The 20901-nt window shown below is 44.9% G+C and overlaps 1 protein-coding gene across 1 annotated transcript in view; it reads left to right on the top strand.

Moving 5' to 3' along the window:
• ATRN (attractin) overlaps window positions 1–20901 on the top strand; it is a 172996-nt gene that overhangs the window by 108608 nt on the left and 43487 nt on the right. Inside the window, exon 25 of the mRNA XM_062619979.1 lies at window positions 18112–18173. Within this exon, the coding sequence (XP_062475963.1) occupies window positions 18112–18173 (62 nt within the window). The remainder of the gene's footprint in view (window positions 1–18111; window positions 18174–20901) is intronic.

Consider the following 20901-nt stretch of genomic DNA (forward strand, 5'->3'; position numbering starts at 1 on the left):
GCAGCTCCTCCCTGCTGCCAGACTTGGTCTGGAACAGCCACAGAGCCTTTATAAGCATCGTGCAAACTCCAGCTCTTCACTTATGTCTCTTTTCCTTGGAAAGAACTGCCCTAAATATTCCTCATCTGCTACCCAGCTGCGAGTGCACCCATTAGAAAAGGACATTAGTGGATGCTGTTGTGGTTGATGTTTTTTCTGTAGTCATGTAAATCTGGTATTATCTATTTCCCCCACTATTTTTTCTGTTTTCTTAATCTTCACTGCAAGTTTGCTCTGTAATTTGTTCATAATATATCTTGGATTACAAAGGAGCTATGGAACACAAATAACCAGCTCTACGATATTACACCAAGAGCAAGGAAATTAAATGCAGAAACTCCCAGAGGATTCATTTCCATGGATTTCAGTCCCCACAAATCAGCTCACCCAAAGGTGAATCATCCCTTCTGGAGCTGACAAGTAGTTAATGGTGAGAATTTGAACCTCTCTTTAATAGTGGTGCACATGTCAGCAGTTCTTAATAACATTTAAAGTGGCGTGTATTTACCTGGGGCTGCTTCCAGTGGGTGAGTCCCTCTCCTGAATGCACAGGGCGAAAATCAGAGTTGCTAATATAGCAAACTTCAACCCCTTTTAATGCCTGTGTGCTTTCTGCTCCATCACAGCTTACTGCTGCTGGTGTTTTCTGCCACTCACTGAATATAAGTCTGTGTTCTTGTCTTGTTTCATTCCCAAACTGTTGTTTGCATTAACATTCTGTCCCATTTGATTTTAGATCTTTCTCCCAGATCCAGAGCCCTCACTAGGAAGTCCTTTTGCATTGATCTCTCCTTTCCGAGTGTCTGGAAGTCGCCTAGGAGTTGATTAAGGGAAAACCACAGTTTGTAATTGTGTCATTAACTGTGAATTGCCTCCACTCTTTCCCTCACATTGGTTGAAGTATTTTAATTTCAGTGTGCTTAAACCTTAATTATGAGCCAAATGCTTCAAGGAACAAAAAGAAGCAAATGGATTTTGCAGCCTTTTGCATACAAAAGACACCATTTGTAAAATCTCCTCCTATAGTCACTACATAGTCTTTGCTTGACAACTCATTATAGGATCCCAGACTGGTTTGGGCTGGAAGGGAGCTTAAAACTCATCCAGTTCTGACCCCCACCACTGGCAGGGACCCCTTCCACTAGAGCAGCTTGCTCCAAGCCCCTGTGTCCAACCTGCCCTTGAACACTGCCAGGGATGGGGCAGCCACAGCTTCTCTGGGCACCCTGTGCCAGCGCCTCAGCACCCTCCCAGGGAAGAGCTTCTGCCTAAGAGCTCATCTCAATCTGCCTTCTTTCCATTTAAGCCATTCCTGCTTGTCCTGTCCCTGTAGGCCCTTGTATCATCACCATGACTACGTAGCATCTCTGCACATGCTGCTTGGTGGAGCACTGCAACACCATTAGGCAGCTTACACTGTTGGAGGACGTGAGTGTTTGATAATCAGTGGAAAATTTCCAAGTCACTTAAATTGTTTCCTTCCACTCTGATTTCATAAATGCTGTAGTAGAAAAAACAGCTAAAATTGCCTCTGCTGCCTACAGTTTGTAGTTTCTCAAAGTTTTGCATGGGCTGCTGAAGCTATTTCCTGGGTTCCTCCAGTTGATTTATTTCAGGACTGTGGGTCTGTATAGTCTCTTCTAAAGCTTAATTCCCTTCTACACAGGAAGTTAATGCACTGTGGATAGCTTAATTCATAGAATCATATCATAGAATTATAGATTGGTTTGGGCTGGAAGGGACCTTGAAGCTCCTCCATTTCCAACCCCTTGCCACGGGCAAGGACCCCTTCCACTAGAGCAGCTTGCTCCAAGCCCCTGTGTCCATCCTGGCCTTGAACACTGCCAGGGATGGAGCATTTACATGTCTTATCATCATTCCTCTCAATGTTTCAAAAGACACTGTCTGCTGCCATAGGGAAATATTTATGGTCCCACCCCACGTGTTGAATTGCTGCCTTGTTCCTCTGCTGAAACTGTGAATGGTGAAGTGAAAAGTGGAAGCGATCCATCTCCCTTAACTTGATCGCTGCTTCCAAGGAGCTGCCAGAAGTTCAAGCACAGAAACCATACCAAACAGGTGACCTGGAAACTGAGGAGAACCTCAATTGTTCCATCCTTAAATCAGCCTTTCGTGCTTTTGAAGCTGCTCCAGGTGACCATCGCTATCCTGTGTGTGCACACAGTGCTGTGTGTGAGGAATGTGATGCGAACCACTGGATGCAAACCTCTTGGATGATGTACTCTATAACAAGCTACCTGCCTTTGGGTCCCTCCCGTCACTGCCTTATGTTGCTGTTGTTCTGGCAACAGACATTGCCAGGATGACTCCATCCAAGCTGGGAAGCTGAAATGTGCATTTTAATGCTCCAGTTAAGAGCTGCACTGCTGTGATTTAATAAGATCTCAAATAGATGTGGGAGTGCAACTCGGCTCTGGATAAAGCTTCCAGCAATGACACTTTCTTGGCTTTGAGTGCTTTGTGTATTATGCCTGTGACTACTAATTTTGATATAGTTTTAAGACCTTTTCTTCTTTCCTTAGTTGTTAGATTAAGGGAACATCCTAAGCTCTGCTTATTCCCATGCATCAAAAGACTCCTCCTCTGCCTCTCATTTTGAGTTTGCTCTGGGTCTGTGTTACTTTCTCTAATGGGCTCCTTTGACCTGTATTGCTGTTCCCACTGGTTTACAATGATATGCTGAACGTCTATGTAGGAATGTAAGAGAGCAGATTCTCTGCATCTGTTTGGCTTTGCAGAGCTGGCAGTGACACTGTAAATGTGTCTTTTCCTTAAGCCAGTACGTATTCCCTGTGTTAGTATGTAGGCAACGTTCACGTGGAGCCATATGCTGCTGGTGTCAGCTGGATTTCAAAGGGGAGATGAATTATAAGCTAGGTTCTTCTCAGGAATAGCTGTCTGGCTGATTAAAGCAGGTTCATTTTCTCTTATGCTGAACGTGGCTTTTTAAGTGGGAAAGAGTAGCCAATATTTTCTCAAGTGCCAGGAATTCCATTCCTGAAAAGACTTCACAGTCCTCAAAGCTCTTAGTCCTTAGCATCATTATCTTAATGTTACATGGTTCATGTGTCCAGCGGTGTGCAAATAGTGACATCTTCCCAAGTTCTCATTTTTCCGAGGAGATCTCCTTCCTTAAAGCAGTTTTGGATTTGAATTTCTTCTCCTGACACTCTTTCCCCCATCCTCCTATTTTTCTTGGCTCTGTTACCTTTAAAGCAGGTGGTCTCCATTAGCACCAATCTTAATACCAGTTTCAATTAAGCTTTCATTTTACTTGCCATTCGGTGTTTAATGTGGTTCAGGAAGCATTTGTTTTCTTGCAGAGTTAAATGATGGATGGCACTTTGCTACAGCCAAGGAAGGTGTTAGGGTACCCTTAGCTCCTGCCAGACGAGGAAGGCTCAGAAACAGAACTGAAGGAATGTCACATCCCATGCTCCCACCTTCCTTTTGTATTCAGCTTTCAACCTCTTTGAGGTGACATGAATAGCACCAGCAGTGCTGCTCTCTAGGGTTACCTCAGTGGGGTTTACAGCCTAATGAAAAGGCTTTGATAATGCACATAATAAGATGGAGAGAAGAAACCGAACCGCAGTTAAAAAGCAGGGTCTGTAACTGACTCTAATCCCCTGATTTGTCTCTGGAGGAAGCGCTGTGTATTTGATACAGGGCATAAATATCCCTAAGGAGCAGATATGACCCATGGAGGTGTCCAGCCTTCCTCTGAGTTAATGTCATTCTGTAATCAAAAGCTATGGGTTAATGGAGTGAAAGCTCTCAGTAAGGGCAAAGGGAAGGAAAAAGTATCTTTGTTGTTGGCCAAAGAGAATAAAATACATATAGATAGGTAGTGATTGCTTTGATAAAATAATTATGTAGGCTTGAAACCATACTGAGGCTGGGGATCCCGCTAGCATTCCTTCCAGGTCCTCAGCGTGCCTCATGCACCGTTAATGAGGAATAGATGTAGGTGCGGAGATAAAATCATCCTTAGCTCTCTGGGACCCTTCTGTTCCAAACCTGTTCTTTTTCCTTTGCTTCGGGAAAGCAGTGGAATGCCAAAGTTGTTTGCTAATGATGTCCCTTGCCTTTATTTAGCTGTAACTGCAGGTGCTTTTGAGCCCCTTCCGCCGCAGCCCGCTCGCTGCGGTGAGGGCTTTGCTTGAAGCCCAACAATGGAACGTAAATCAATTTGTTAATCTGATGAAATGTGCTGTTGGATGTAATTACTTTTTTGGAGACATGCAATTACATGCTGGTTTTTTTTTTTCCAGAGCCGGCAAACTGACATCTTCTGCCGGGGAGGGAAAGATTTAAAACACAACAGTTAAATGGTGCTTTAAACCATGAAACAGCTGCTTCCTCTTTATCCGCTCCCGCCGCCTTATTTTTGGCATCAACCGGTGACATTTTTCCCCTTTTAGAAGTTGTTCCTTTTCATATAGAAGTAGTATTTTTGCAAGCAGCTTCTTAAAATCCTTAAAACCGAGGGTTTCTCCCAAAAACATTTAACCCTGTGTAGGATGGGTTGTTAACTTCAGGGCTTTTCACTGGACATGGTGGCTTCAGCAGTCTTAAAAATGGCTCGCACTAAACTTTCATAGAATCCCAAAGTGGTTTGGGTTGAAGGGACCTTAAAGCTCCTCCAGCTCCAAGCCCTGCCACGGGCAGGGACCCCTTCCACTAGAGCAGCTTGCTCCAAGCCCCTGTGTCCAACCTGGCCTTGAACACTGCCAGGGATGGGGCAGCCACAGCTTCTCTGGGCACCCTGTGCCAGCGCCTCAGCACCCTCACAGGGAAGAGCTTCTGCCTAAGAGCTCATCTGAGTCTCCACTCTGGCAGGTTCAAGCCATTCCCCTTGGCCTGTCCCTACATCCCTTGTCCCAAGCCCCTCTCCAGCTTTCCTGCAGCCCCTTTAGGCACTGGAGCTGCTCTCAGGTCTCCCCTTGAGGAGCCTTCTCTTGTCCAGGCTGCCCCAGCCCAGCTCTCTCAGCCTGGCTCCAGAGCAGAGCTGCTCCAGCCCTCGCAGCATCTCCATGGCCTCCTCTGGCCTCAGTTCTGGGGTGTTGTGTTGTTGCATTGGTTTTTTATCCTTTTACCCTTTGAAATCTTGGGGGTTTATGTCTACAGCTTGTGCTATACATGGATGAACTGCAGTAACTTGCGTATCGTTTGCCAGGTATGCTATAACACCTTCATGCAGCTTTGGAAGTCTCCTCATGTGGCTGTTGGAAAGCATCAGCTGCATAAATAAGAGAAGGTAGAGGAGAGCAGAGACACAGACTGAGATCCAGATTTAATAATACCAGGAGGATTTCTTCAGATGGGTTGTTTTTTTTTTTCAGATATGAGCATAAGATATGTATGGATTGTCCTATTTTTAAGGATTTTTTTTCTGCCCTTTTAAGATTCAGGGCTGGGAAGCACGTTATCAAAACACTTCCGAATTAATGTTCTATGGAAGCAAAGTCCACATTAGGCAGGTGATATCTCCTGGGTGAGGCCGGGGGTGATGGTGTGCTGGCTGCTTGCCCTTGCTGTACTTTGGTGCTGTATAGCTCTTGAAAATACAGCCTGTTGCTGGCTGAATGTAGATGTAAAGCTGAGGTTCAGATGTAGTTGAGAAAACGAGCCATGGCTGGGAAGCTTTTACAGCTATCCGAAGGGCTGGATATATTTCCTTTTATACCAAAGCTTATTTAAAGAGTCAAAGAATAGTAAGCAGAGTTAATGAAGAGGAGAAAAGCACGCTGCTAATAAAGGAGAAGAAACCAGGAGGCTCAAATGCAACAGTAGATAAAGCCTGGGTAAATCCTGGAGGGGGGAATGTATCCTGGGTGAGAAAACCAAAAAGCCTCAGGCTTGTTTAACCAAGGGACATGAAGAGAGAGCCACCAGCACTGGAATAACAGCCCTCAGATGGCTCTGCGGGTCTGCTCTTGTTCGAAACAAGCCATTCCTGGAATGTCACTAAAACTCCTTTTTCTCTCCCATAGTTTTCCTGACTTCCTGTTATTCCATGATGTTTTCTTTAACCATATTGGCAAATCTTGCTCGCAGCAGCCTGGGCAACCAGCATGGAGAGCTGGCATCAGGGGTTTAGTGCAATCGCAGCCCTGTATAATAAATCTCTGCAGGTGTTTGGTGGGTTATTTTCCCCTAAATTGGTTTCTTCTTTCTTTTTACCCCTTAATTATGAGTGTCATCTATAGTTATTTGTTAAAACAGTCTGTTTTGTGTGCAGGACTAGCACCATCCTGGTTCCTATACCTGGCCCCAAACTATCTTTAAGCTACATGACTATTTTGGCTATGGGGATTGGAATACATCAGAATAGATTGATTTGTCAGTTCAGTTCTTTACTGGGAAGTTTCTCAGGACACAATGGTGGAATAGATGTTCTAGAAAGCCCTTAGTGGTAGATAGTAACTACCTCTCCTTTCTTAATGCCACCATGAGAGCTTATATATGTAGATTGATCATTTTTCCCTACCCAGCAGTGTTACGTTTTTCCTATTAAGATTTCCTTAGCATAAATTCATGGCTGCAGCTCTCAACAAATAAAACCTTGATGACTAAAACAGCCCAGGCTGTGATTTCTGACTTCAGAGCTCTCTCAAAGCTGAGGCTGCAGAATGAGGCAGCCCTTTGATCAGTCCTTGCATGAGCTCAGACACGGTGCTCCACAGCATCAAGTTACCTTTCAAAGAACCTCATGGTATTCCTCTGGTATTATGATGGAAACACGGATCAAGCTCCCAGTGCTGCTGCTTATGGATGTTCATTAAAGCTCTCAGCATCTTAATTTCATAAGTATGCTAGTACATAGAATCATGGAATGGTTTGGGTTGGAAGGGAAGAGCTTCTGCCTAAGAGCTCATCTCAGTCTCCTCTCTGGCAGGTTAAAGCCATTCCCCTTTTTGTGTCCCTACATCCCTTGTCCCAAACCCCTCTCCAGCTTTCCTGCAGCCCCTTTAGGCCCTGGAGCTGCTCTCAGGTCTCCCTGGAGCATTCACATTTAAAAAATGCTAAAATGAGTTAAACTTTAAATTATTGTGCCTGTCTTTGCTTCTTTTATCTTATTTTTTTCCTCCCTCCAAATAGGTAGTTTGAAAGTAATTTTGGCTTTGGTTTTTACTTTTTATTAGTGTCACATCACTGCACATAGTAATGCAACAGCAGGTTGGAAATGGCGTGTGGCTTCTGTATTGCTCAGTAATGTGAGAAATATTGTCACTAAAAGGTATTTTTATTTGGTAATTTATATGAATCTATACTTATTTTACCTTGAACTGTATATATAGTTTGTATACGCCGCGTATATAAATATATGTACTTATTTTACTCCTTTATTTTATTAAGGATATAAAGTACTTTGAGTTGCTGTAGAGCCTCCTGCAGCTGGTGCATTGCAAAGCCTTTTGTGATACAGATTGATAAACATTTTTAATCTGTCATCACACACGATCCTGAGAAATCAAAGCATCCTTGGCGAAGGAGGCAGAGCTTTTCTCCGCTAATACCCCCTGCAGCACTGAGCTCGGTCTGTCGTGTGCTCCTAGTGTTTTGTCTGGTCAGAAATGATGCAAGACATAAGGTTTGGCCCATTTCCATCTGTCAGCTAGTTTGCAGCCTAAAAAAGAATGGATTTGTTGCTTTGCTTTTCGTTCTGTTCTTGATTCCCTCTTGTGTACTTCCATTGCAAGCTCTTTAGGAAAGTAACTTTTAATCCTTTTCAGCTTTTGGCGCACAAGTAGTTGTAGGTTGTAAAGCTCATCTTTTTGCCGGACTTCCAGGTTCTGAGGGAATCTTTGAGCTGTTGTGTGCTGAGGTTTTACTGTTTCCCATGTGGAGGCTCTGCAGAAATAGTTGCTATGCTGACGAACGTAACTTCTCCTGCATGCAGATGGTGTCAGAGCTCTGCTCGGTACGAAGCCAAGGAACGGGATCCTTCACAAATGCATCCACACAGCAACATCTGATACTTCAGGGAGGAATTTTATAGAATAGTTTGTGTTCCAAACAGCCGTAAAGCTCCTCCAGCTCCAGCCCCTGCCACGGGCAGGGACCCCTTCCACTAGAGCAGCTCGCTCCAAGCCCCTGTGTCCAACCTGGCCTTGAACACTGCCTGGGATGGGGCAGCCACAGCTTCTCTGGGCACCCTGTGCCAGCGCCTCAGCACCCTCCCAGGGAAGAGCTTCTGCCTAAGAGCTCATCTCAGTCTCCCCTCGGGCAGGTTCAAGCCATTCCCCTTGGCCTGTCCCTACATCCCTTGTCCCAAGCCCCTCTCCAGCTTTCCTGCAGCCCCTTCAGGCACTGGAGCTGCTCTCAGGTCTCCCCTTCAGGAGCCTTCTCTTGTCCAGGCTGCCCCAGCCCAGCTCTCTCAGCCTGGCTCCAGGACAGAGCTGCTCCAGCCCTCGCAGCATCTCCATGGCCTCCTCTGGCCTCGCTCCAGCAGCTCCACATCCCTCTTGTGTTGGGGGACTTCTTCATCCTCTTCTTTGAGGACTTGCATCTGTGAAAAGTGGTTCGCTTTAATGCTCGCAGCTCACTCACTGTGTCTAGTTAGGGCATTAGTTTGGTTTGGGCGTTTTTATTTGTACCAGTATTTTTCAAAGTAGCTCAGAACTGCCTTGTCTCCAGAATTATTTTTGCAGTTGCATATAAATCCACAGCCCTCTAAAAGAAGGAACACATCAGCATTTTTCTCTTTAAAGCCTCTCAGAGTGGCAAGAAAGCTCACTCTGTAACCAAAATGTTATCCTCAGCTGCAGATTAAAACCTTTTCTCTTCTTTCTGTGGCGTAAGCTGAGTGCTTTGTGCTTTATGAGTGAGCCCAGCTTTGCTGCTGGGGCTTGTGTTGAGGTCCCCATCCTGGGTAGATGCACCCTTGCAAGCCTCCTGCAGCCTTCTGTTGCTCAGGAGAACACATGGGCGCAGGGTCCCTACTGCCAAGGTAAGGATGACTTGAAACAGCACAAATGCATCTGAGGTCCAGTATAAGGGCTGATGTTGTATACACGTTCTGAATGAGTCTTTCCCTTTGGAAGCTGCTGCTTTTAAACCAAGCAGTGGAAAATGTACGTTTTTATTTGTTTTATAAATGAGGGATTTTAGTGCATTGTTTGTCTGAGCTGAATTCCTCTTAAAGGAGTGAATTCCGTACCTGCACTTCGTTTACTATGCAAGGCCATTTAGCCAAGAGGTTTTTCCCTCTAGTTAAGCAGTTCTAGTAGAAATGGCATGAAGTTTTTCTGCTGTGCTTGCAAAGGTACTGTTGCTTAGGTATCGCAGAATTAAGGCAATGTAGGTTGCTCCAAGAATCCCTTTTCAGGTGACTTCTACCACACCTATGGGTCAGTCTTCATGAGTAAAGTGCAGAGAAGAGTTTGTAAGCACCAGGAATTCCCTTCTTGGACAAAAAAGAAGCTCTTAGGAAGTGAGTTGTTCAGGGGCAAAAGCCATGTGATAACTGTATCCTGGGCTGCACCCCCAGAGCCTGAGCAGCAGGGCATGGAGTGGTTCTCTCCCTCTGCTGCGCTCTGGGGAGACAATCGCCCCCCTTGCAGTCCTGATCCAGCTCTGGGGCAATAACACCCTTTTCCTTCTGCATTTCAAGCACCATGTTTGCACTCCCAAGTTATTCTTGTGGGTACCTCACCAGTGCTTGGGTTTTGGGAAGCCAAGGGTAAGCACAGATTTTCTTCTACCAGCAGTATATGAGATTGGGGGAGTCTTGACCGTTCGATTCTGTTCCCAAAGCCTTAAATACTCCCAAAGGAGATTTTCCTTTCCTCACTGAAATCTGTGGTGCTGTTTACTGCTAGAAGTGATTAATGTTGTTAGTTTCTGTCTCCAGTTGATGATAGTAATTTGTCTGAACTTAATTGCCGTTATCATGAAATGCACTATTTTTAACTTCAGGCGTAAGCGTGAGTGATTATGTGAAGATTCACCAGGATTCAACAACAACAAGTTGAAACAACTGAGTAACTGGTGCACTTGTTTGCAGGAACACAAATGAAGCAGAGTTCTCTGAGTACTGTGCTCTTTGCTTTGGAGAACCAAAGCCTGGAGGAGTTGAAGTGCACCTTAGAGGTCATCTTCCCCATGGAAGGGACCCTAAAGCTCATCCAGCTCCAGCCTTCTCCCACGGGCAGGGACCCCTTCCACTAGAGCAGCTTGCTCCAAGCCCCTGTGTCCAAGCTGGCCTTGAACACTGCCAGGGATGGGGCAGCCACAGCTTCTCTGGGCCCTCATGGAGTTTTTCATGGTAACTTGGCCATCTCAGGTTGTTGGATCTACTCCTCATCCTCTCGTCTGCTCTCATCCTCTACCTCTTCACTGAATGTTCTCCCAGGCTTTACAAAGCTGATGGGGATTTTTGCTGAAGTACTTTTAGGAGTTGATACCTACATCTTCAGCCTTACTTTGGCCGCTGTGTCTATGGAGTCACCTGCAAGGATGGACTCGTTGCTGCAACACAAAACACAGGGCTCTGGTAGAAAGTCACCATCTTGTAGATCAGCCTGAGAAGTTGCACTTTGCACTTCTGGGGCAGAATTATAAGTGTGAATTCCTTCTCTAACCCTCCTTGGAGGCTGCTGACCTCCTGGTTGAGAGAAGAGCTGGGGCAGTACCTCTTAACCCACTGCAGCCAGGTTTATCAGCAGCCTTTCCCATCATATAATCCCAGGCCTCTTTGTGTTGGAGGGGACCTCAAAGCTCATCCAGCTCCAACCCCCTGCCACAGGCAGAGACACCTTCCACTAGAGCAGCTTGCTCCGAGCCCCATCCAGCCTGGCCTTGATGCTGCAGAGGTCTATGGGAGTGAATGATCTTTAGCTTTACTGTATTTGCCTGACACTCAGAACTGATTTTTTTCCAGCCCTACCTTATGTTTCTTGTGGCCTTTGGTGCTGGGTGACTGTAATGAGTAGGTGTGCAGGCTCTGAGCTGAGATTGCTATTCCAATTACGGGACTTTCCAGAGCATTGTTTGCTAGTGCACTTTAAATTTAGATGAGCATCACTCTTCCACCCCTGGCTGTTTCTTGAACCAATACTTCCCCTTTGTCATATTTGTGTAGCAGTTTCTTTTGATGCAGAGAAATGGGGGACTCGGTCTCGAGCGCTCTTTGTAATATACAGACAGCTATGCCCATCCTTGCTCTGCAGAGCAACCTGAGGGTTCACATGGGGAGACAAAGCTTTTATAATTGGCATTTCGGAGCCAACTGCCCCAATTAGCTGAAAAGGGACGATTTGTGAGTGCCGCAGGAAGGCAGCACACTATTGGAATGTAAATCGATTCCCGTCTCATGGAAGTTCAGAAGCGAACCCAGTTTTCTATTTGCACAGGATCAAGTGTTTGTGCCATAAAGCTCAATGGCTCAGTTCATATTGCAGCAAGCGAGGAGCAAGTCGTTTGTCTCTTTCATTGGTCCTTCGCGCAGGAGCAGCGCGGCTTGTAGTTGTAGGTGTGAAAATCAAATTTTAGTGGGGGTTTTATTGTGGCTTGTTGTAGAATGTAAATCTGAGCCTGTGAAGCCCTTCAGCTGCACCGAGTAGGCAGAAGTTTATCTTCTGCAAAACGTAAAGCAGCGATCTGTTGAGTGTGCTTGGATGCAGATTGGGTTTTAAGCTCCTGATGAGCAATGAGTAATTCTTTTAATGCAAGCAGTGACAGCTCCATCTGGATTTGTGTCTAGGACTTAAATGCTTTCTATGACCCAAGTCTCCTGGTCCTCTAGCTGTCAGATCAGCTGGTGTTGCAGCTATGAATGGTTATCCCTTACTCACATTTGTCAACTTGCAATTGAGCATCACAGCTCCTTCTGATGTGTCCACACCTGCACCATCAGGGGTGGGTTTGTGTTAGAAACTCTCCAGGATCTCCCACCTCTGAATCATAGAATAGTTAGGGTTGGAAAGGACCTTTAGATCATCCAGTTCCAACCCCCCTGCCATGGGCAGGGACACCTCACACTAAACCATGGCACCCAAGGCTCTGTCCAACCTGGCTTTGAGCACCGCCAGGGATGGAGCATTCACAGCCTCCCTGGGCAACCCATAGAATCAAGGAATGGTTTGGGTTAGAAGGGACCTTCAAGCTCATTCAGTTCCAACCTTCTCCCATGGGCAGGGACACCTTCCACTAGAGCAGCTTGCTCAAAGCCCCGTCTAACCAGGCCATATTGGTGAACACATGAAACAGCAGCAGCAGCATGTAGCAGACCTGATACCACCTTTTAGGTGGTGGAGCTGGATTGCTGGCTTAGCTCAGTGTTCTTTGAAATCCCATCACCCAGGCTGTTGGACTTGGCTCACTGCTCCTGCTGAGTGGTGAGCACCAAGAGCAACACATGTTCTTTGCTATGTGTTTTACTAGAGCGTGTTGTATTTGTGTTTAAAGGAGACCTGAAGCAGGGAACGATGTTTCTCTTGAGCAGAAGAGCAGTTTTCACCACCATCACTATCACAGAGGGCAGAATGAATGTTTTGATGACTTTGGCATCGCTCAAGAATGCTTAAAACCCATTTGTTTTTCATCAGGTCCTTCGACAGCAGTGCAGGCACTCAGCATTCAGGCCACAGCATCCTGTTGCTCTTGTCTGTATTCTCCAAGGTCAGATTGAATCCTTGCCTCTAACCATAAAAATGGATAAAAAAGAAGAGGCAATGGAGATGCTGAGGAAGAAATAGAGGAAGATGTACGTACATGTCACCTGCAGCTTGTTTGGCTGTTGGCTTTGTCTCTTTGGGAGCCCATGGAGCTCTCAGGCTTCCACTATTACCTGCTACTACTTCATTCATTAACTTTGTCATTGGGGCTGTATTCATACAAAAGCAAAACAGCCTCAAATCCCTGTGCTTTTCCATGCTGTGTGGTCCTGTAGACACTCAAAACACGAGTGCTGTAGCATCCTCCCACCTGCTAGCTGAGGTTAATGGATGGAGCAGGAGGGACCTTTTGATATCTCCTGAACGCACAGCAAGCACCGAGCTCCCTAGCCTGCTTCACGTTGTGCCTTCTCTGTTGTGCTTCTCTGGTTTCATAACTTAATTAGACTTCCATTTTCCTCTCCTTCATAATTCTATTCTAAGAGTGTGTCCTCTTGAAAATATCATTTCCAATTTCCCTTTTCCCTCATCCCTAATGCAAAGTAGGGTTTGAGAAGAAAGGCAGCACTGATACCGAGTCACTTAATACAGTTGTTGAGAAAGGAAAAAAAAACAGCATATAAATGCCCCTGAATTGTTAGCAGGGAAAGAAAAGTTGTAAAAACAGTGTTTTCTGTCTTCATTTGTGTCCCCTCAACCATTTAGAAGCCCAAAATGTACCAAAGTGTGTTAGGAAAATGCCATTCTTGAGTACATTAGGAGTTCTTCAGTTAAGAAGTTTAGGTTAGGAGAACTGATATTATGTATGATATTAGAATATTATGTAGAGTAGTAGAAATTATTTAGGTTTGGAGAGAGATTTACCCCATCCCTGCTGTGGTTATTAGTTGGGCTTTTATTTCTCTAAAATAACAGAAACTTCCAGCACAAGTGAGAAGAGTTATGTTGTGGTGCAATATATGCATATATGAACACTGGAGGGAAGGAATGCCATCCAGAGGGACCTCGACACGTTTGTAAGGTGGGCTCATGCCAACCTTATGAAGTTTAACCATGCCAAGTGCAAGGTCCTGCACCAGGGTTGGAGCAATCCCAGGCACAGCTGCAGGTTGGGCAGAGAAGAGATTCAGAGCAGCCCAAGGAGAAGGACTTGGGGGTCTTGGTCGATGAGAAAATGAACATGAGCCGGCTTCAGTGTGCGCTCACAGCCCAGAAACCAACCGTATCCTGGGCTGCATCCAAAGGAGCGTGACCAGCAGGTCCAAGGAGGTGATCCTGCCCCTCTGCTCTGCTCTTGTGAGACCTCACCTGGAGCATTGTGTGCAGTTCTGGGGTCCTCAACATAAAAAGGACATGGAACTGTTGGAACAAGTGCAGAGGAGGCCACGAGGATGATCAGGGGCTGGAGCACCTCCTGTATGAAGACAGGCTGAGAAAGTTGGGGCTGTTCAGCCTGGAGAAGAGAAGCTGCGTGGAGACCTCAGAGCAGCTTCCAGTATCTGAAGGGGGCCTATAGGGATGGTGGGGAGGGACTCTTCATTAGGGACTGTAGTGACAGGACAAGGGGTAATGGGTTCAAACTGAAACAGGGGAAGTTTAGATTGGATCTAAGGAGGAAATTCTTTCCTGTGAGGGTGCTGAGGCACTGGAATGGGTTGCCCAGGGAAGCTGTGAATGCTCCATCCCTGGCAGTGTTCAAGGCCAGGTTGGACAGAGCCTTGGGTGCCATGGTTTAGTGTGAGGTGTCCCTGCCCATGGCAGGGGGTTGGAACTGGATGATCTTAAGGTCCTTTCCAACCCTAACGATTCCGTGATTTCAGCATGAGTGGGAAGGGTTATGTTGTGATGTGATATATATATATATACACACATACACATATATATATAATTACTAATATATATAACAGCTAAGTGGGAGGAGTTACTCAAATTTGTTTCTTGCTTTAATGAAAAACCACATTTCTATGGCATTTCTCAGTGGGTTGGTGTAAGTTTTTCTTAGAGGTATGTGAAATCCAAGCACTTCTTAATGAGTTCAAAGCATGTGGGAATCAAAAGAACCGAGGCTTAAATAACATTATGGTTGCATTTCCAGGCTTCAAGTGGACTTGTTTCAAAATAAGGACTTGAGTATGAGTTAGCTGGACCCATTTTGGGTACAGAATTGTGCTCTTGGAATGATTCTCAGGTTTCCTTTCTCTTGAAGCACAAACCTAGGTACTAATGCAAACTAGCTCTTGGGCTTTAATCATCCTAATTTGTTTGTCAAAACTGGTAGTAGTCATAGGCTGTAGTTTTAAGTCCAGAAGCATTTGGAGTTTGAAATACCAACTGTTACTGGAACATCAGCTGGGTTCAAATTGCTTTCCCTTTACTCAGAAGATTTTGTGGCCGAGTACTTGGCCGTTAACTCCTTTGAAATGTGTGCGTGCTGATTACAAAACCAGGGTGCTTTTGAGGTGTAGAGGCAGCCAGATTTTCTCCTTGGCTTAGTATTTTATGCTAATCAAATAATGAAGAAAACAAAGCTCAGAACTTTACGCTTTTCTCCGCTCCATAGCCAGCGATTTCTATTCATCTAGAAAGCAGCCAGATTTCTGCCATGCTTCAAGTGATGGGGCGTTAAAAGAAGCGTGGTTGGCTGGTTTGCTTTTGCAGGTACTTCTTCAGATCAGATAAACACTGGCTTTATAATATTCCCTGGAATAAATGTAATTAAATTTGGGGTGTTTTTTTCATCTCACTTGCTTGGGGATGCTGCATTTATTCCTAAAAATGTAGTATAAAGCATCCTTGAAGGAAGGTGCAGAGGCGCTGGCACAGGGTGCCCAGAGAAGCTGTGGCTGCCCCATCCCTGGCAGTGTTCAAGGCCAGGTTGGACACAGGGGCTTGGAGCAAGCTGCTCTAGTGGAAGGGGTCCCTGCCTGTGGCAGGGGTTGGAGCTGGAGGAGCTTTAAGGTCCCTTCCAACACAAAGCATCCCCTGGTTCTGTGACATGGATGTTATGAAAGTGGCAGTTTGCTTCTGCAGCTGAGCTGAAGTTCTGCTCAGGACCTGGTGGAGGCTCTCCCAGCGCCCAGCACGAGATACACGGTGTTTTCCTGCTTTTTACACTGCTTATTCCTTTGGTACAGAAGGAGTTGATTGGAGGATGGCTAAATGAATCTCCTACTGTCATTTAAACGTAATTAAAAATCCATACTGCAAAGGAATTTGTGCCATCTTTTTCCTGGATCCAGACTGAGCCTTCTACTTCTCACAGCTATTTCCAACCAAACTTTCCCTGTAACTGAATTAATTAAGTCCTAGGAACAGATTATATTAGGGGAAATTAAGCTCTAAGTAAGCAAGCCATTAACAATTATGATACTAAATTGCCTGTGACACAGATTGGTCAGGTTTAATAGCAGAAAGTGTTTTCAGCTTGTGAGAAGCAAATTGCAGAAACCAACCTAGGCTCTTGCTTTTTTAACCCATGTATGAGGCACAGATCCTCAGTTGGTCCTTGCAAGAGAAGAGCTCCAACAGGTAGGGAGAAGAACCAGCATGGGTAAAGCATTTATAGTGCTTCTGTGTGAAGAAACCCACATTTTCCTTCTCTGTTTTATTGGTTTCCTACAATTGTATTATCAAAGAATGAGGAGCCCTTCTCTGGTGAGTTGAGAGATGAGATTTCAGCCTCATTAATCTTTCATAGAACCTTTCTTCAAATGAAATGAGATTTCTTCTTCTAATTTGGAGCAGGCTTTGGTTTCCATCAGAGAAACTGGTCTGGCTGTCTTCAAAGGACTGGCCTGTTAATGAGGTCTTTTAGTTTTGAATATGAGCTGTTGGTACATAATAAGGTCCTTGTTTTGAAATGCATCTTCTATAGTTGGTCAGCATCATAGCTATTCTCAAGCTGTGTTTCTCTGTGCTGAGCATATGTTTGGGGTTTTGGATGTGGTATTGGTGGACTTGGGCAGTCCTGGGGTAACGGATGGACTTGATGATGTGAAAGGGCTTTTCCAAACTAGTTTATGATTCTGTGATTTTAGGAAGGAAATCCTTTGCCTTAAAGAAGCACCAGGATCGTTCCGTGAATATAAACCCATCTCTCTGCGGTTTAGAGCACCAAGTGAAATCATGCTCTCTGTTTCTCATTGGAAAGCTATTGGGAAGCACTTTATAAAGAAGATCAGCAAGAAGCTGGGTGTTTTCTTGTCTCTTGTAGGCTGCAGTAACTGAGGTCCCAAGCATCTGGTCTGCAGGTTTTGAGCTCGCTTTCCAGCGAAACCGAAGTTATGTGTTATAAAAAGCTTTCAAGCTTTAGAGCATTTCATTATGCTTACAAGAAAATCGGTTTGGGCAGCTTCTGTGCCAAGTGACAGTGGATATTTAAAGCAAGTACGATAAGAAAAGGTGTTCTAGAGCAAGAGACATCCAAGCAATGACTCCTTTTGCATGTATTTGTCAGCTTTGGAATGTGACTGTTGCTGGGAGGGGGGGTTTGTGTTTATGCTAATGGTACCGTGCAATGCAGTTTATTAAGGAAATAAAGAACAAGGAATAACGCCTTAAATGAGTTCAATATCCATGGAAAACTTCGGGAAGCGCAGCTTTCAGTTTGGTTTTGAAAGCAGCTCAGTTCCTTCCTGAAAGAGTTAATGCCCTGTTGTGGTGCTGAGATTGATAGTCAGAGGAAATAGGAGGTACCTGGAAAGAACTTCTGATTCCTAATATTGCTTTCTGTTGGCTTGCCTCCCCTCGGCTTTGTGATTTTCAACCAGGCTCCCTAATCTTTCCCTTTGCCTCCGACCACCTCCCAATTTCCTGTTCGCTTTCTTCCCTCTGTTTTTCATCCAAAATCCTCGGTTGTTTTCCACTTTCCTTTGCAGTTGGAGTGGATTGGAGGAAAGTGAGTTAAGATGAATGCCATAGCTGTTTTTACAGTATCTATTATCTTCTGTGTTTCATGCCTCTTTGCTGCTCTCAGTGTAAGTTCCTTATTCAAGGAGATTTCAATGTATGAATATTGCTTGAATGGGAGCCTGTGTGTGGAACTTGTAACGCTGTACTTTGGGTTGCCGTGTGCACACCGATTAAAGCTGCTCTGTTTCTAGCTTCATGAAACTCCTGTGTTCTAACTTTTTGAGCTAGTGCGTTCCCCATGGTAGTTAATGTGCACTGAAGGTTATTCCCGGGACGTCGCAGGGAGAGGTGTTCCTTGTGTAGGCTCATTTCTTGGGTATATGGTTTCAAAATGATGGGAATTTACAGTTTGCTTTCTTTTCCCTCGGCGTATTTCAGTGCTATTCCCAAATTAACAAAAACGTTAACTGACTGAAGTAAAGGTGTATTTTATTGTCATTTTGCAGCCCAGCAACAAGGCAGCTGAAATATGAATTTCCTTTTTCAGTAATTGAAAGCATTTGCTTTTCTCTTGCAGATTGCATTCTCGCAGCACAGCAACTTTATGGACCTGGTACAGTTCTTTGTGACATTCTTCAGGTACTTCTCCTTTGTTTCTTCTTCAGGAAGGCTCTTTGGGTTTGAGTGCGGTGGTTGGTTTTCTGGGGTTATGGGTTTTTTGACTTAAGCATCCTGCTTGCATCACAGCCCAGAAAAGGGCAATCTCCACTCTGTGTAAAGTATTTAATGAGGAAATACGTTGAGAAAATTGGATGCCCATCTGTGCATCTTGTGCTGCGCATGCAAGGAAGGGGAGTTTGGAGGTGGGGAGGGCGTTTTGACATGGAGAACTTCTAAAGTGCTATAGAAGACACCTGAGTTACTACCATAATAATGTGTGACTTGGAGGAACTGCAGCTACTCCTACGTTACTAGACACAAATCATAAAGTAAGGAAGTGATTTTGCAAAGAGTTAAGCATGGGTTGATTTCAGGCTCTTTAGGTGGCACCTTTTGGTTTTCAGCTGGACTCTGAGAGCACGTCAAGTTAAACACAAGCATACATTTCAGCGTTGGAGCTAAACACCCTCCTGTCCTTCTGCTGCTTGGTGAAGTTCATTTGTGGTGTGAAGCAAATGGGTGATTCCACAGGAGTTGGAACCAACAGACTCAGTTTCGATACTTGGTTTGTCTTCCAGCCTTCAGAAAGCATATAGCCCTAACAAAGAGGTTAAATATCTCCTGAAGCATAGCAGAACATTGCTCTAAGGCTTCAAAATCTACTGTGTTAGCCTCTATTTTAGGAACTGTTAATACTCCACATATATAAACCAATACTTGATCAATAAGAAGTCCCTCAAAGGGATATACATGGAGTAAACAGTACTCCAGATCTTGAAATGTGGTTAAGGGAGGCAATATGATGCCCATTTAAAAATGAGCAGTGGGAATAGTATCATAGAATCATGGAACAGTTAGGGCTGGAAAGGACCTTAAAATCATCCACCTCCAACCCCCTGTCATGGGCAGGGACACCTCACACTAGACTGTGTCACCCAAGGCTCTGTCCAGCCTGGCCTTGAGCACCTCCAGGGATTTCATGCTAAATTTAGGTAAAGCAGGGAGCTTCAGATGGGTCCTTCAGACAAGTGGGTTAAATCAGTTTTATGTTTTTAGGATGTAGCTTTTGCAGAGTTGAATGTGCTTTAGTACAATCCCAGGTGAACAACAGGCTGGGATCACCACTTTGCTTCCACTGATACAGCGTAAATGCTCACTCCTGGATCAGACTTAAGCATTTGTTCTGCTGAATCCATCACAGTCGAGGTCTTCCCTAATGTCCTGGGTTCAGCAGTAGCAGTCATTTTTCCCCTTCTTGGTAGCTGGTGCAGTGCAGTGTTTTGACTTTCAGCTTGGGAACAGAGCTGATAGTGATGTTTAGGTTTGGCCAAGGACTTTGTGAGCCTCATGCTCTGCCAGGGAGGAGGGGAAGCCGGGAGGAAGCAGAGACAGGACACCTGACCCAAACTGACCAAAGAAGTATTCCATACCACAGCACGTCATGCCCAGGATGCAACTGGGAGTTAGCGGGAAGGGCTGGGAGACGGCAGGGTTGGAGGAGGTATCGAATTCGGAGCTTGGTCGGGCTGGGGGGCTAGTTATCGGTCGGCTGGTGGTGAGATGATGTATTCTCTTCCCTTGTTATTTCCTTTATCATTATTATCATTGGTGGTAGCAGTAGTGATTTGTGTTATACCTTAGTTACTAAACTGTTCTTATCTCAACCCGTGGGAGTTGCATTCTTTTTGATTCTCCTCTCCGTCCCTCCGAGAGCAGGGGGAGGGCAAGAAAGGGGGGGAAGTGAGCGAACGAGTTACCTGACTGGGTTTAAACCACGACACCTAAAAATCTTGGTGGCAGGTAATTGCTTATAAGGAGAACAAATGGGGAAGCAGTTGGTTCCTTAATTCCTTTTCAAAGGCATAAGATCAATCCATACTATAAAAATCTCCCATAGTTCTTTCCAGACCCAGATCCACCTGCCTATGAGAGTTTGAAACTCTTCAGTAAGAGTGATTCCTCCAGTTCCATTGTTGGAAGAGAATCTTAGTTTGAAGCAGAAGAAAGGTGATTTATAAATCCCAATGAGCACATGCAGCTGAAAATACGTGTCCAACAGTCAGTCAGGCTGAAGGTAGTCAACAGTGCTTTTCCTTCCCTCCATCACTGCTACCATGGAGCTTCTTGAGAAGTAATGTTGCAGTATTAAGAGCCTACTATGCCAAAAGAATAAGGAATGTGTATTTGGGAGAAGAGAGTTTATTGGTGTTTTCCAAGGAAGCATTTATGATGTATTAAAAGCACTTTGATTCTTTAACTGTAGCTACTGCTTAGTTCCTTTTCCTCTCTTTTATTTTACAACTCACTAATTAAGCAGTATATTAGAACAGCATGATCCATCTCTGCTATTTGTAGGGGAAACTATTGAAACGCTGGCATTTTTAATGCTCCAGGGTGCCTTTCGTAATTACACTTGAATCCAAGTTAGATCATAAATAAGTAATATCTGATAGCCCCCTGTGATGTTAATGAGATGGAGTTGGCTGAACATTTACACACGGAGTAGAGGCAATGAAAATGTTTCCTGCAAAGCCTAAAGACAGTTAGTAAAACCACCTCTGGGGCACAGGCCACCTCTAACCAGGAAACTGAGATAAGTATCAGTACTTGGAGTACAATCATAGAATAGTTTGGGTTGGAAGGGACCTTCAAAGGTCATCTGGTCCAACCCCTCTGCAATGAGCAGGGATGTCTTCAACTAGATCAG

Source organism: Pezoporus occidentalis, unplaced genomic scaffold (genome assembly GCF_034315485.1).
Source record: "Pezoporus occidentalis ecotype Australia unplaced genomic scaffold, CSIRO_AGI_Poc_V1 ctg217, whole genome shotgun sequence".
Lineage (NCBI taxonomy): Eukaryota > Metazoa > Chordata > Aves > Psittaciformes > Psittacidae > Pezoporus > Pezoporus occidentalis.